Source organism: Vigna angularis, chromosome 2 (genome assembly GCF_016808095.1).
Source record: "Vigna angularis cultivar LongXiaoDou No.4 chromosome 2, ASM1680809v1, whole genome shotgun sequence".
Taxonomy (NCBI): Eukaryota; Viridiplantae; Streptophyta; class Magnoliopsida; order Fabales; family Fabaceae; genus Vigna; species Vigna angularis.
The window spans coordinates 27,718,236-27,735,533 of record NC_068971.1 but is presented as its reverse complement, the minus strand read 5'-3'; the positions used below and the strand labels follow the sequence as shown (position 1 = coordinate 27,735,533).

Below are 17,298 nucleotides of genomic sequence, written 5' to 3'. Positions count from 1 at the left end.
ATAAGTTCCATCGGTAAACATGAATCTTCTTCCACAAGAAAATCATACCCCATCAAATTCACCATTGACACATTCACTAATTTGAACAAACCCGTGATCTAAATCAAACCACGCCATGTTAGAATAGATTTCAAACATGTTTAATTCGAAATGCTCCAAACTCAGTTTGAAAAGTAACCTAAGTTTCATAACCTATTTAGTTATTTTCAAAACTCATACACACACTTACATTTACATTACACCAAGTTCCCAGTAATGCAAAACCAAGTTCCTACTACATCCTCAGTTTGCAAAATGAAAACATTCCAAAATTAAGTTTGCCAACTTTATCCCAAACCTATAAAATGCGGCCTAATCAGATCGTACATTATCCAAGCTATAACCCGAACACTTCTCGTTTGGGTCCCCATTGAAATAAATTATTCACAACACTAATAACCAAACACAAGGCAGACAAAATAAACTGTCAGTAAATATTTCTTTCTTCCTTTCGTTTTGAAAACATGTAAAGAGAGAAAACACACTAAAATATTTCTCTCCAATCCCTACTTGCTCACCCCATCGCCGATTCAAGCAACAACATATTAAAAAGGAACCATTTTTCATATAAAACAACTGACAGTATTATGATTTCAGTGAGTGAAGGCATAGATAGCAGTGGAGATATAAAGCACGAGAGCGGAAGAGACCAAGACGACCATGGCGGTGACAGCGTGCACGGCGGCCTTGCTACCGCAGGAGAGCACACCGAGGCGGATCTGGATGACGTTGACCATGGACAACACCAGGAAGAGGCAGCCCATGACGGACCCAATGGCGGAGCCCAGCATGCCCAGCCTCAGGGCCTTCAGATTGATGTGGGCCCGGAAGGCCTCGTCTGTGTCCTTGCTGTTGAGCAAGTTGAGCGCCAGCTTGAGCCCCTGCGCCACCAGCGAGGACCAAAGGAAGAAGCTAAACGACACCACTTCGAAGACGAGGAGCTTCTTGGCCATGTCGATGCCGGCGTCGCACGCCGAACGGCTCTCCAGGCTGCGCTGCCCCGGCGTGGTGAGGGAGAGCCCGACAAACACGGCGATGGTGAAGAGGGAATTCACGTTTACCAAGCCGTCCAAGGCCGTGACATGGACGCTCGTGGTGGAGGAGGAGGAAGAAGAAGACACCCTTCTGGTCATTCCATCGTTCGGGTAAAACTCCTTTGGGTACTGCTCCGATCTGCGTCAACCAAATCGAAGGAAACAAAATTAAAAAAAAGATTAATTTTTTGGATTAGAAATTGAAGCGATTAAGAGAATAATATGGTGGTGAGTAAAATGTGTATGGAGAGAGAGAACAGATAGATACTCGTCCATTGGGAATCAATGCCGGTGGAGAAAGAGGTGGCTTGGGTTTTAGGGTTAACGGAAATTGTTTGCTTAGCTGAGAGGGAGATGCTTTGGTTTTCAGTGTCTGGTTGTCTTCTTAGCTTTGCTTTGTTTGCTTTGCTTTTGGACTGCTTTGAAAACGAAAGGTATATGCAAGAAATTTGAAAAAGAAATGAGAGCGTGTTTAATAGAAACACGTCAAATTAACGAGGCTTCATTTGTAATCTTTACCAAAAAGCAGCTAAAAGACATGGGATGAAGGCATGTGTACCCAGTTTCTATTACTTAAAAATGTATAATTTTATAAAAATAATACTAAAAAATTAAAATAATAGAATTTAAAATATATACTTAGAAAAATAACATTAAAGAAATATATATGATTTTTTAGAATAATAGTAAAATAATATATAAAAATTACATTTAAGGAAAAAAGTTATATAGTTGTTTTATAAGAAAGAAAAAATATTTTATTTATTAAAATACAAAAATTTTATAGTTAAGAAAATAACGAAAAATAGTTGCGTTAAAAACACGGGAGTTCATCATTTGGTTTCACATTAAATTAACTTGTTCATCCTTCTTGCTTCATGTTTGTGTGCTTGGTATGGATTGTAAAGAAGAGTTGAGGTTGTTGGTAGGTAGTGTGCACTAGTGCAAAAAAAATACTCAGCCGTTGTTTCCAATAATCGATATCGTTTCTATAATCAAAAGGTAGGGTTTTTAACATTGGTTATGAATTGAAAAAAAAAAGTTAATATTTTGCTTGGTTAAAAAAATTGAATCATTAAACCAAAAATAAAAAATTTTAAAAAAATGAATATTTGGTTTTGTTTCTACTAAAATCCGAGATATTTTTTTTTGATTTAAAATAATTATTTAATTTTAAAGGTTTTTTTCTTCAGTTTTAAGGAGAATCAATTATTCATCCATAGAATAAGGGTATTCGAGGTCATACATGGTTTTTATAGTGCAATTGTAGTTCCAAAAATGCAGGCTTAATTGATTATGGGCTTGGATAATTGATTATGGAAGCAAATTATCAATTATCCTTACAAGATAACCGATTAGTAAATTGTTAAGCTAAATAAGAATAAAGCATACATGTATCATATATTGATGTAGAATAAGGATTAAATGAAAGCAAAACACTGGACAAAGTTGTCATAACAAAGGAAGGACCATTTGAACAACCTCACTCAAGTCAGACCATCTAGAAGGCGTGAAAATATGTTTCATCTCACCCACAAGAACAAATTTTAGGAGAAATAAATGGTGGTGTTAGAACGAGATCTTCCTTCGAAAAAGAAGTTGTAATCACTATGATATCTCAGATTGAACAAAAGAATATAGAAAAGAAATTGTTAGACGGAGATTGGATTACAACCATCGAAGAAGGCTTGAATCAATTTACCATAAATGATATCTAGATTTTAGCATCGCCTTTATTTGATTAAAGTGTCATTGGAATAAGATGGGTCATCAAGAATAACATGAACTGTATAGCATAAGCCAATTAAGTGTTAGAAGATACATTTTCTCAATTGCATTCAATACATAAAACACACCTCTTGAGCACATTGTGCAAAAGACTAAGGATAGTCATCCAAAACAATGTGTCTAATCATCCTTTATAGTATGGAAAATGATGAATGAGTAGACTTTACTTAATGCATCAATCACAATTCATATAGCATATAGAGACAAACATCGAATACCCATCATCTAAATAATGTCACACTTCACATCGTCTAAGAGAGATTGTTTATAAACAATTGTATACATGTTTAAACAGCGTCTAGAAGAAAACTTCTATGACTCATCATCTATGATGACGACATCATCTATAGACACGTCATCTAAGACAAAAATAGGATACATCCTTCCACATCATCCACAATCATACAGAGCTCATTAAATGAGCAATGATTAGTTATTTCAAAATCCTGACAATTACAATTCCAAGATTCCACCTTTATCCCTCACCTTATAACCGCCAAATCAAACACTCATCGTGCTTCTTAAGTTATCAAACCCTTCTCCCGACATTTGACTCCTAAAACCTAAAATCACCAGAAACCACTCTACAATCATGGTTGCTCATCCTTGGGAAATCCTTATCGTTGATGAAGTATTCATTACTGTTAGAAGAACATCCTTCATTAATCACACTAAAGACAAAGCAATTAGAATATACCTAGAACACTAGGTAGATCTAAAAGACCTAAGAGTTCATAGATATGACATTCTTCTAGATGCGTACCATTACGACATTCATCGCTTCTTTGAATGAGATTCTCTCATCCTTCTTAAACTTATTCCTCAGTTTTTGACCAACATGGAACTTAGAGAAGAAGAGATTGTCTCAAAGGTACTAGGTCAAGAAGTCTTGGTTAACACTGCAACTATTGTGAATGCGATTAATTAAGCTAAAGTAAACAACTGTTACTATGATGGCTGGGATAAAATGTATGAAGATGAGGAAACTATTGCGAAATTGTTTGATTGAAGTCGCACCCGAATCAAATTAATATGCAATTTAAAGTGTAGTATATACTAGGAAGTGACTATTAAGTCGTCTCTTAAGGATCAAATGTGGTTTAGGCAATAGGTTAAATATGTAGTGGGGGGTTGTGGCCAGTTTACTAATTGTAATTAACAACTAATACACTAACTAAAACACAAATTAAAGACAGATTTGGTCATTAGCCCAATTACAATACTTTCAATCCTTGATTAACAATAAATTAAACATTGCTCTCACCCTATTCCAACATCAATCAACCAACTAAGTGAAGATTAATTGAGTTTTCCTAAAAATGAATTAAGCAAACAAATTGGACATGATTAATCGATTCTGCATCATAGGTTAATCAACTAAGCAAAGATTAAATCCCCAATTAGTCAACTAAGCGTCTACTAATTGCAAGTGCATAAACAACTTAAACATGATGTAAGGCTAGGCAACACAATTACAATAATAGTTCATAAACCTCATGGAAACATTGCAACCTCACTAATCACCAACCCAAACAGATTTAAGTTACCATTAAAATGAGTTCAACATGTAAAAGCGAATTTTAATCATCACAACAAAAACGATTGCAAATATGAAACTGAAAATGGATGTAAAGAGGTGAAAAAGGAACCTAGAAAACACAAATGAAATTTGAAACGAATTGCAAACTCAAGAACACAAAATGTAAATGATGTTGTGCAAAATGTAAAAGCTAAAAACGATATTGAAATGCAAAACCAAACTTTAATTAATACTGCAAATGAGTTCAGAACAAGGACAATATGGATAAACATAAATGAAAATAAAATCTAAATTGAAGAGCACTTCTTGTTCACGTCCAAAGCTTCTAAAACGAAATAAGAGAATGAGAATGTGTCCCTTGGTGGCTGCTACCTGGGCACACTAAACTTGGTCAGCCCCTAAAATGAGCTTCTACCCAAAATGACCAAAAATGGCCCAATAACTAAATATGGTCCAAAAATACACTAAAAGCGAAATTATAATTAATTTAAACTAAAATGCTAATGTAGAGAGTGGAGAATGACATGACAACTCTCTTAATGTCCCAAAGTATGGTTCCAAAGTTTCCCCTAAAAATGATAACGAAAATAAATAAGCTCAAATAATTCAAGTTAATTAAAATATGAATTACTTATCAAATTAAGCCTAAATATCAAAATTGAGGAAATATTGGTCAAATTAAGCACAATTCCTTAATTAAATCTAATACAAGAAGATAAGTGAATAGAAAAAAATAGTGAATTATCAAAATAGATCACACTTAGTCTTTTGCACTCTTGGGCAAAATCAAGACGTAAATCAAGGAATAAATCAAAGAACGTCAAGAGAGTGACACAACCTCAGGACAGAGAAACAAAAGACACACAAGTAAATAAATAGATTTACACAATCTTCAATGAATTTGGAAAAAGAAAAGGAGTAGACAACATCCAACACACAAAGAATAAGAGAAACTAGATACTCATGGTAATCATCTAAGCAATTCCAAACATGGCAAAATAATCAATTAGCTCAAAAGGTGAATCAAAAGCTATAGAACCTCACAGATGCACTATCACTATATCTCTCAAGTGTCTAGGGTAAACAATTTCAACTCAATGCACTCAAGAAAGCAATCAACAAATAGACTTGGCAAGCCTCTAATAACAACACTCAAAACATATGCATGTTCAAATCAAAGGGTATTTTCATGGTTATAATGGGGCCAAGGACAAGGGAGGATAAAATATAGATGAGAAGCTACAAACCAAAAGAAATAGAGGAGCAATGAGGAACAAATGAAAGTACAATCAAATCACACCTAAAACCTCTAATTCAATAATCTTCTTGACTCCACTATTAAAAAAAATATTTTTCTCTTTTGATTTTTTTCTATCTTTTCTTGTCTTATCTTTTTTTTTCCGAACACAACTGTAAGAGACAAGATACACAACATATTTATAAAACTAACAAGAAGAAGAACCAATTAGCCGATTCAATTAGCTAACATATTCATAAGTCTTATTGACTAATGGTTTAAAAAGGAAAATAATGAAGTTTTAATGATTGATTAAAATAATCAATGTTTTATTATTTTTGATTTGATATCGAATGATAATTATTTGTTTGTTTTGTAATCTATTAATTTAATGGAATCAATAATGGATCCATTAAATAAGATATTTGATAGGGATAAATGAATAAAGTTAAGTAGAGAATGAGAATAATTGTTGCGTTTAGTGTCAGGTTGATTTATGGTTGAGAATGGAGAATGAGTGAGTATTAAGGGGTACCTTAGTAGGTGATTGATGAGCATGAGAGTAGATGATAAGTTTTACTTGTTGTACCTAATAAATCCTGATGCTATGTGCAGATAGGTGTTTCATTTTTGCCTTGTATGCATTGGAAGAGTTATTCGAGTATTAAGCCCTCCTTATGTAAGGTTGAATTGCAGAACTAATCGAATGTATTTGTATGGAGAATCTATAGATTGGGCTATAGGAACAACACCAATTAGCAAGGTAGGGTACAAGAGTAAGATTGACTCTTTCCATTATGGTATTTATGGTTTGGTGATGTAACTAGACTCAATATAAATGAAATTTATGACTTAGAAAGAATTAGACTATACGCCTATTTAATTTAATTATATTATGATAATAAAACTTCGAAGACATTGCTCACATACTTGTTCAATACAAAACATGTGAAATTTGTTAGTTTTTATTTTTCATAAAAAAATTTGATAACATTTTGAAATTGATAAATAATCAATTTAAAGACTAAATTACTGTGACAATGTTTGCAAGAAGATCATTAATTAATTAAAAATATATAAAATTCGAACTTGAAGAAGAGTATTTAGAAGAAGAAATTTGATTAAATAAATTATAAATTTATATAACAACACATATTGTATAGCAAAAATTTTCTTAATTTAGTTCTTATTGATAAGAATAAAATATTGTACTAACATAATATACTTATATATTATATAAGAAAATATATGAATAAAAAATTATAAGACGAATTCTATTTTTCCATTTGATGATTAAATTACACCAAATTTCAAATATAAAATTTAAACTAATTTTCAAAATTAAAAAAATTAATTTTAGTAATTTTCAATACGGTTAAATATAAATAAGTTTTTATTTATTATAATCTAAGTGTAAAATCCAACTTTGGGTGGAGACGGTGTGCAAAACTCAAAGTCGACCAGCTATGATAACCCCGCATGACGAGGGTTACTTGAGAAAACAGTAAAAGAGAGTACCCAAAGCCTCTTTTCATTCATCCACCTTACACATACAATACAACACACAAAATCCTCGTATTACTCTGATTTCTTCAATTTCTTACTTAACTGTATACAATCGACAAAAGCGTGACACGGTGAAAGGATCTTAGTTTTGCACCCTCTTCTGTTTCACAGTAAGTTACGCCATGCTTGCTTTTTTGTTTTTCTTTTCTTCCCAGAAAAGTTTTTCTCTTTGGAGAACGCAAACAAGTACTTGTTTAGATCTTTTGATTCATCTTCTACTCTTTGGCAACTACGGTCTCTCTGTGGGGAAACCTTTATATATATTTATATTTATTTATTTATATTGTTGTGTGTGTGAGAGAGTGAGCTAGAGTTTTAGAAGTTTTTCTGGTCAAAGTGATTTTTGTCACGGTCTCTTTAGATTTTAGGATTAGGTTAACGAACATGAGATTGTGGTAGTCTTCTAATAGAAGCAGAGTGTGAGTGTATCTTGGAAGATTGTGGAGTGTAGCGGGCTTTAGACGCTAAAGTCCATTGTTGAACAAAATGACTATGGAGTTTGTGGATTTGGTAATTTGTGATAATACAAGTCTAGAAAGTGAAATAAAATTGAATAGTTTAGTTTTTAGCAGAGCTAAACCTTTTAATGGTTAAGCAGGGCTTCGTTATTGTATGAGGTTGATGTTTAGGGTTTTGGTAATTTCCTTTTCTAGTTAAATTTCGCAATTGATATCGAGAGGGATTGAAAGATCCCTTATCCTTCAATTTCCTTGTGTTATCTTTGTTTAAACGAAATTATTCTTCGCTAAAAATTATAGATTAAAATCTCTCCTCAACATCAACATTTTTTATTCCATTGCTATTTATCTCGGGCTTATTACTAAGTACATGACTGCAACAACGAACTGCATTTTTTAATTGTGCAGTATAGATTTGAATACACAAATGCATTAAAATTTGGGTCAGGTCAAACTTTCTGCCTTGATCTGCACAAATGCAGATATGGACACTGTTTTCTCAACTTCCTTTATTTAAGTGATGAGCAAATGATTTTTCCCGGGATAACTGTCATATGTTTTCCAAAGGAAATTTGACACAAATATACTCTGAACATTTCTAATTCATCCATCATACCGCTACTTATATCATTTCAATGTCAACGCCATGAAGTTGCAAATACAGAGTAATCTCTTCCCTTTTCATTTACTCACTTTTAAGAAAGAGCAAGATACTGAATCATGCATATTACGTAATAAAACTGTTCCTAATTAGTAACATGTTTTGGCAAATCAATGTAAGGCTTGGAGAATATTTTGCTATTTTTTTGGTCATGTGGATCCAAAATCAATTATGGATTTAAGCAATGTTATCAAACCCACGAGTTGACTCGCAAACTCATGAGTTTAGGAGTTTGGTCACTATTCATGAGTTCACTAGTTTGCAAACTCATTTTCTAATAGACTCGGAGTAGACTTGCTCAAACTTGGTTGACTCAGTAGACTTTTTAAGAATAGGTAAAATTTGTAAACCTTCTCTATTTTGAAAATTTCATTATTTATTGTTGTGTAATTATTTCTGAAATGACATCATTGAAAATTTCGTAGTTATGAACAAGTTTGGAAAATAATCGATGAGAGGTGGAATAATCAGCTTCATAGGCCTTTTGCACGCGGCTACATATTACCTTAACCCTTACTTGCACTACAAACCTAATTTTAGAAATGTTGATGTGGAGGTAAAAGAAGGGTTGTATATTTGCATGAAAAGATTGGTCAAAGATGTTGCAGAAAGGACAAAAATTAATTTGCAAGAACTCACGCAAGTCGTTGGAGGGTTAGCGCGAAACCTTGAACGAAACTCAAAAAGGGAGTCAAGTTTCGATGAACGAGAATTGAAGGGGGAGGAAGGAGAGCTCAGAAGAAGAATTGGAGGATGACAGAATCGAGCTAGGTGAAACGAAGGGAATTACCCACTTTTGAAGGTTTGGACCCAATGGGATGGGTCGCAAGGGCGGAATAGTTTTTTGAGATGCAGCGAGTTGCGGAAAGGGAGAAACTGCAACTAGCCTTTATCTGTATGGAAGGCAACGTCAATTATTGTTTTAGATTATGGAAAACTAAGGTCACAAATCCTTCTTGGGAGGATCTATGAGAAGCATTAGTTTGGAGGTTTGGAGGAAGAGACAGAGGAACCGTGTTTGAGAAGCTAGCGGCCATGCAACAAAAGGGCACAGTGGAGGACTATGTCCAAGAATTCGAAATGCTAGTGGCCCAAACGAAAGGGGTGACGGAGGAGCAACTTATGAGATATTTTTTCGCAGGGCTACAAAACGAGATTCGTAGCTAGATCAGGCTGCACAATCCCAAAGATTTGCTAACAACAATGGAAGTGGCGTGGGATGTGGAAGAAGTCAACAAGAACCCAAGAACGAGCAATGGGTCGACTAACAGAAACAGTCAATTGTGGGGAAGGTATCAAGGGGGGACAGGGACAGTTGCAAAGTCTGATCCATTCAGGGGAGGACAAAATATAAGTATAAGTACCCATAGTGACAGGGACAGTTGCAACAAGAACCCATCGGAGAGTATAAGTACAGTGAAGGAGGGGAAGGTGGAGCAGTGATGTCCAAGACAGGAAGTAACTCCTTTGGTGAAACGAGAGGCAAAGGGGTAAGAAACTTACCTTACCCAGAGTACATCAAAAGGAGGAAGGACGGAAGATGCTTCCACTGTGGAGGGCTGTATAGTCCAGGACATCAATTTCTTGAGAGGAGTATGCGGGTGACTATACTAGAAGACAAGGAAGAGGAGGAAGTGCAGAAAGAAGAGGAAAAAGAGCAAAAGCACATGGAGCTATCATCTTTTTCCTCAGGGGGTCTCACACAACCTAAGACAATGAAATTACAAGGATGGGTCAATGGAAGGAAGGTGTTAGTGCTGGTAGATAGTGGAGCCAGCCACAACTTTATAGTCTAGAAGATGGTGGCGCCTAGTGGAAGAGACACAACCATATAGGGTGTGTCTGTGGGATGGACAGAGGAAGAAGACGCATGGCTATTGTAATGGAGTGATGGTGAGCTTGGATGAAGTAGAGGTGAAGGAAAGGTCTTATCTGTTTCAACTGGGTGGAGTTGATCTCATTTTGGGCGTTGCTTAGCTACCTACCCTAGGAGAAGTCATGATTAACTAGGGGACTTTGACAGTGGGGTTCAAGCAAGGAGGAAAAGAGGTATTCTGTACCTCAAACTCAAAATGTGAATGACATTGTTCCTCCACCTCTTATCACATATCAGCGTTAGAGACAATCTCAAACTCAGAACACTGAAGATCCTTAAGACTCAAATCCTCCTCCATCAGATCCCCAGACCATGGATCATTCATCCTCCTCGCCTTCTCTTGACTCAGATGATAATTTACCCATTGCCCTTCGGAAAGGTATTTGCTTTACTTGTAATCCATATACTATTTATAATTTTGAGTTATCATCGTTTGTCTCCTTCCTATTTCTCTTTTGTTTCCTCCTTATCCTCCCTTAAGGTTCCTAATAATATTCATGAGGCACTTGACATCCTGGATGGCGACAAGCCATGGTTGATGAAATGCAGGAACTTGAACACAATGGCACTTTGTCCCTCTTCCTTTCGCTAAGAAGCCTGTTAGTTGTAGATAGGTCTATGTTATTAAACTTGGTTCTACTGGTGAAATTGATCGTCTCAAAGCCCGTCTAGTAGTTAAGGGGTATACTCAAGTTTATGGCCTTGAATATTGTGATACTTTTTCTCCTGTGTCAACCAAACCCATGTCAATAAGCTGCAAATTAATTCTTTTCCTTTTTGTAACATCTTTAACCAATTTTCTCATGCATATATACAATCCCTCATTGCAAGATCATTATTTCTAAAATAGGTTCATAGTGCTAGTAGGGTTTAAGGTAATAGGTAGCTGCATGCTAAGACTTGTGAAGCTGATTATTCCACCTCTACTCAATGATTTTCCAAACATGTTCATAGTTATGAAAATACCACCAATTATAATTAGTGAATAAATAGTTTAAATTTAATGTTTTCTTAATATTATTAAAGTTGCTCTTGATCTTCTCTTTAGTGCAATCCATTTCCTTATATATGAAACTCTTTGTGGGTTTTATATTTGAATATACTAATTGAAGGACCACTGTAAGAATTCTAGCAGCTTTCAGACATGATTACATTCTACCAAAATTGGCTATCTAATACAATATTCTCAAGTTTACTCCCCTTTTGTGAAGTTCCAAACTTGCTTGTTTCCCACTCTGGAGCTAAAATAGCCCACAATGATGCTTTCAATTCATAAAGGCAAGCTAGAGTAAAATAAGTCATGGCAAATCTAGTCATACGAAACCTTATGAAGTTTCTTCCCTTTTATAAACTTTTTCAGCATGCTAATTTGCACTATTCTACCATAAATGCAAGTGGTGATCCTTCTCCTCTTCTTGATAGTAATTTGATGGACCATTGTGGGTTTTATATCTAAATCCATCAATTGAAGCAACTGAAGCTTACCATGACAAACACATGGCATGCAAATGGAGAAGACACAATGGTTGATCAAAGATTGCGAAACAATGACCGAAGATTGTGAAATAGTGGTGTTTGGAGAAAGACACATGATGGCCTTAGAAGATATGATGTGGTTGTATGAGAAGATGTGATACGATTGTTGATGAAGATATGAGTTGCAGAGCAAGAGATCATGAACATGAGAAGGAGATCTCGAGCATGAGAGTCGAATGTCCAATGATAAAAACGAGGTGACTCGTTCACTTGAACATAGTCCCACAAGTCTACTTTGAATTAATTGACTTTTCTCTAAGTTTAATTCAATTCCACCAAAAAACGAGTTTGCACACAAGTCAACTTGGATAAGATGAGTAAACTCATGAGTTTGAGTTGACCCTAGGTTTGATAACCATTGGCTAGAAAAAAAATCATAACTTAAGGTGTGATAGAGCATTAAAGGTTTACGAAAGGAGAAAAAGAAATTAGCGGGAAGGGCTGTTGGCAGTTAGAATAGTATTGTATAGAAGGGGAGGGAATACTATAAATAGGGAATATACTTGTACAGGGGGGTCAGTGTTGATTTGTGAATTTTTAGACTGGAACATTGTCTAGGGGAGGGAGGAAGGCTTCCTTTGGTGTAATTCTTGATTGACTAATTCATTCTTACAGCAATAAAATTCATTCTTTTGCTGTCTTTGTGTATGTTTGAGTGAGGGGAGAGTGTCGATATACTTCTTGTACAAAGAAGTCTATCAAGGTGGTTGCAGGTGTGTCATTTTTTTCAAATTTGTAGCTTTTAATCATGACTGAGCTGGCACATACAGGCTTTAGAATTTTAGGTAGAGAAGAAATATAATCAGATGTGTGATCTTGTCTAACCTTGATGGGAGCCATGACTACCCATTCGTAACTCTTCAACTTGGAAAATGGGTAGTCAAGTCACAGCGTAGATGTCAGCATTTATGATGGAATTTGTCCTCTGACTGGTTAATTATATACTATTAATTCATGGTTTTTCAAACCTATGGCGGGAGTATCAATTGAATAAAAGGCTTCTAAGCTGAAATATACAAAAAAAATTCCCTACACTTTTGAAGAGCTGAGAAAGAAAATGAAAAGCTCAATTAAATTTGTCAGACTTCTGGTCAGATAACAAACCTAAAATAAGCAACTTCCTTTGCTGTCCTTTTGATTGTGTTGTTCCTAGGATTTATAAGCTCAATTTTTATTCTTTCTTTCATTTAATATATCACAAAAACCATGCATTGGAAGTTCTTGTAAATCTTTTAGTTGCTTGTAATATGTTCCATGTCATTTTTGCATCCCCAAAAGGAAATGGAGTGATGGATGAACTGGGATAGAGTTATGGTTGGATAAATTATGATACAATAGCTTTAGCCATTTAATCTTGCTTTGGGACGATTATTATCTAGTGTTTGTTTGGTTGTACTTATTTTAAGGAAAAATCATTTTTTATTTTTCTCTTCCATCTTCTTGAGAGTTTTCTAAAAAATAAAGTGCTTTTTTTTCTCTCTCTAAATAATACCAATACCCAGCCAAACCCATGTCTGTATAATACTCATACTCTAGACACATTATATATGAGATCGACTCAATTTCCTTAAACTGTACTGTTCTTCACTTTCTCCCTTCCCTTTCTCATTTGCCTTGGTCGTTCAAAGAAACTGTCACTCTGGTTCAGCCTAAAGTAGTTTTCTGAAAAGCCTGTAGATAATTCAGTTATATCTTTTTGTAATCTAAATATATGAAATATGTCCATGCTGAGGTTTATTCTCTATTTTTTTCTCTTAATTTGTTGGACACACTGTGGGGGGAATTGGTAATGCATCAGCTAACTCATAAGCGCTGAATATTATATATTTTGTACTATGAATATTTGAAATTGCTTTTCTTAATGACACAATAGGCAGACTTTTATGGATTTTCTGGTGGTGGATTCGGACAAGGCAAATGAAACTGAGCGTTGCTGTCTAGAAGAGAGTACAAGTATATTTAAAGGAGTTGAAATCCAAGAGCCTTATGTGGGCATGGAATTTGATTCCGAAGTAGCTGCTAGAAAATTTTATGTTGATTATGCCAGACGGGTTGGATTTGTTGTACGCATAATGCAAAGGCGACGTTCTGGAATTGATGGGAGGACTCTTGCTCGCCGGCTTGGATGTAACAAACAAGGATTCTCACCAAATACCAAGGGGGCATTCGGACCAGAGAAAAAGCCAAGACCTAGTGCCCGTGAAGGTTGCAAGGCCACTATCTTGGTAAAGTTAGAAAAATCTGGAAAATGGGTTGTCACCAGATTTATAAAGGACCACAACCATCCTCTAATTGCTACTGCTAATGGATTCGGCACAGTGGTGAGCTTTCTGCTTGTTTAAATTATTCTGTTTTATTCATTGTGCATTAGGTAACAACTTATTTCATACGATTATCAAGTGATAATATTCTTTTATTTTTAGTTTACCTTTTGGGGTATGGTATGTGAATTGTGCATGTACGACCTTTGGAAACTGCTGATAACATTAATTGCTTAATAGTCATTTCAATATATTTTGTTTATATCAGTCATAATTTGAGACATTGGTGTTCACTAGTTTGTAAGACTTTTTATTTGGATTTTTGCATAAATGGAGTCACAACAACTGTTTTTGCAGAATTGCTAAATTCTATAAATGAGACGAAAATAATGAATTTATCAGGAGTACTTTTCCTGGTGCCTTTTATTTGTAACGACCACTGATTTTGTATTATGTAGGTGGGGAATATATATGAAATTTTTATTAATAGTCATATTTAGGGAATATCGTATGTGAAGAAGACTTCTAGAAGCACTGATAAGGAGAGTAGAGCAGATGCTAGATAGGGAGGGTAGTCTTAGCACTAGAGGTAAAGGGAGACTGTCAAAAACTATAGGTGAAATCAGAAAGGATATAGAGGGTACTGACTTGTCTACAAAAACATGATTTCCTAGTGCATTATGCATTATTTGATCCAATGATCATATGGCTGACGCCACCTAAGGGAAAAAGGCTTATTGGTTGTAATCAGCTGTAATCAAATATAGACAATTGAATCATGACAGTATCCTTTTTTCCAAAATCTAATGTACTTTATGCACTTGAAAAGGAGGTTATGTTTCAATAACAATTGTTGTCTGATACCAAGTTTTTAATTAATTACTTAAGATGGTTGGGTACAAACAAAGTCCCACATCGGATAAAATAAGAGATGGACATGAGTTTATATACACATAAGATACCTCCATTGGTAAGAGGCCTTTTGGAGTGGTACCAAAAGCAAATTCGTGAGGGCTTGACCTGAGGCAGACAATATCTTACCAGTGTGGAGATCTTATGTGTGTGTTGAACCTCCCTACAAATGGTATCAGAGCCGATGGTTTGTCTTGGTGACCGGCTCAGACGAGTATAATGATCCCTATACCGAAAGTCTTCTTGGCAAAAGGGTATTTAGGTAAGCGAGTTCCGTTAAGATACAGCGGTTGGAAAGGGCTAGTCGTGGTTGTGGTTAGTTGGGAATGCTTTCGCTGGAGGGGGAGTGTACCTATGTGGAAGGGACTCACCCTTGAGGGGGAGATTGTTGGGTATCCAAGTGTGAGTCCAAGTTACACATTAGATAGAAATAAGAAAGTAGAGCAGTATATAAAGATGAAAGACCCATTAACCCGTTGTCTTATGCCTTGTTCACTTGAGTGGATTTGAGGGAGAGTAATTGAGGGGATTTGAGAGGATTTGAAAATAAATTTTTTTTGTTGATTATTTGAGTGAATTTGGAGGTAAATGAGATTGGATTTGGAAGTAAATTTTTTTAATTTGTCACGTCAATCAAATCCTACACTTATTCTCACAAACTTTACTTCCAAATTCATTCTCACTTACCTCCAAATTGATTCAAATAAACAACAACAAAAATTATTTTCAAATCCTCTCAAATCCCCTCAATTACTCTCCCTCAAATCCACTCAAGTGAACAAGGCCTTAAGGTTTTGGGTAGAGAGTGGTATCGATCCCTTATATAATTGGCTTAGATGTTATTAGTGTTTGTGTAACTCACAGGGAATCTCCTCCTTGATAGACCCAACAAAGATGTCATGTTCAGTTCCTAGGCTTTCTGTTCAATTCAACCTTGAGATGACAGTGAAAGAATTAGACATTAGATCAAGCCGGAATTTCTGATTTCAAAGGTGATAGAAATTTTTAAGCAAAGGAAAATGATCTAATTGAAGTCCTGTGATGTATTACCTAGGACAACTTTTCACGAAGATCAATAATGGAAATATTGCCAATAGTATTGGACATGAGCGAGATGATAATTGCATATCACTTACTAAAAGGTTTTATTTTGTATGAGAAAAGGGTAAAAGGGGAAAATGATGCTGTTGTGACTAATAACTGAATAACTGTTTGTACAGGGGTGGCCAGCTACCTAACAGAATAGTAGCAAGAATATGAGGAGGGAGTTGGGATATATTGGACATGTACTCCGAATATACCTCCAAAGTGTAATTTTTTCATCCTATTGGCTATTGGTTAGCTATAAAAGATTTGTGTTCAATCCTTTCTTGAGTTCTTACCCAAATCTGTGTTGGGTCTTACCAATGACTAGGGACAACAAGCGGTGGGGTTAGATGTGCAAGGAGTCAGAGATTGCTCATCTATCTAGTGAACACAATAACAAAGGAAGGTAAATTGTCAAATAAGAAAGTTAACAAAGCTAAACTGCATCTCTCTCCAAATTTCATTATTTAAAAAGCCGAGGATTGAATAATTCTCTTGCAAAGTAATGGATGTAGTAATGGGATTAAAGGTAACATTTGGTGCTTTATTGCAATACATTGGATGCTAAGTAAATATAATTATAAAAAAATCTTCTGTATTTTGGTGCAAAACATATGAACACAACATTTTGTTTCTTTCCTAGTTTTGTTTTGTTGGGTTTGTTTTTTATTTTATCTTCATTGTCCTATTCCAATGGTCCTTGATGTTTGGATCAACACCATTTCAATCTATATATATATATATTTATTTATTTTTTTCTCTTGTAGGGTGATAAAGATAAGAAAATTTCAGAACTTACAATGGAGGTGGAACACCAAGATCAACTTTGTCTTGCATATCGAGAAAAACTGCTCAGCTTCATAAAAAATGTTGAGGAGGAGACACGTGAACTATCCACAAAAGTTCAACTCGTTGTTGAAAATGTAAGGAGAGCTGAATCAGAATTGAAAAAATGTTCACAGAACGTAAAGCCTTGGTGCTTAACCTGATTGTATAAATGAGAACGAGTATAGTAAATAATTTCACTACGTATAGGTCTCCTTTATTTTTACATCTAAATCTGTTAAAGTTCGAAAGAGGACAGGGAAAGATGTGAGTACCATACACCTGTTGCGTTATGCAAGGATTATTGAGGGAATGAAACCGTAAGGCTCCATAGTGATCAAACTTTTGCAGAAGAAATGGAGTAAGCTAGCTACCTATCTATCACTGCATCCTTTGAAAAGGTTCAAAATTTTCCACTTTAGAGTAATGACTATACATTCTATTAGTTAATATCTTTCCTTTTAGGCGTCTTACAAATC

General features: G+C 35.1%; 2 protein-coding genes across 6 annotated transcripts; one reads left to right on the top strand and one right to left on the bottom strand.

Moving 5' to 3' along the window:
• Window positions 1-452: 452 nt before the first annotated feature.
• LOC108327809 (uncharacterized) lies at window positions 453-1,535 on the bottom strand. The gene is made up of 2 exons (XM_017561522.2): window positions 1,342-1,535; window positions 453-1,212 (listed from the first exon to the last, which is right to left on the bottom strand). The coding sequence occupies exons 1-2, from the start codon at window positions 1,347-1,349 to the stop codon at window positions 633-635; spliced, it is 588 nt and encodes a 195-aa protein (XP_017417011.1). The 5' UTR covers window positions 1,350-1,535; the 3' UTR covers window positions 453-632.
• Window positions 1,536-7,068: 5,533 nt separating this feature from the next.
• LOC108329488 (protein FAR1-RELATED SEQUENCE 2) lies at window positions 7,069-17,022 on the top strand. 5 transcript variants are annotated; one of them, XR_008247204.1, is made up of 6 exons: window positions 7,069-7,314; window positions 11,622-11,932; window positions 13,609-14,056; window positions 16,129-16,218; window positions 16,323-16,400; window positions 16,762-16,899. XR_008247204.1 is itself a non-coding variant. In XM_017563712.2 (5 exons), the coding sequence occupies exons 3-5, from the start codon at window positions 11,820-11,822 to the stop codon at window positions 16,981-16,983; spliced, it is 783 nt and encodes a 260-aa protein (XP_017419201.1). In that variant the 5' UTR covers window positions 7,069-7,314; window positions 8,749-10,578; window positions 11,622-11,819; the 3' UTR covers window positions 16,984-17,022. The 5 variants fall into 5 exon arrangements, 4 of the variants coding, with proteins under 4 accessions (XP_017419201.1, XP_017419203.1, XP_017419205.1 ...); XM_017563712.2 differs by lacking the exons at window positions 16,129-16,218; window positions 16,323-16,400 and adding an exon at window positions 8,749-10,578 and having other exon boundaries at window positions 16,762-17,022; XM_017563713.2 differs by lacking the exons at window positions 7,069-7,314; window positions 16,129-16,218; window positions 16,323-16,400 and adding exons at window positions 7,351-8,658; window positions 8,749-10,578 and having other exon boundaries at window positions 16,762-17,022.
• Window positions 17,023-17,298: the final 276 nt, after the last annotated feature.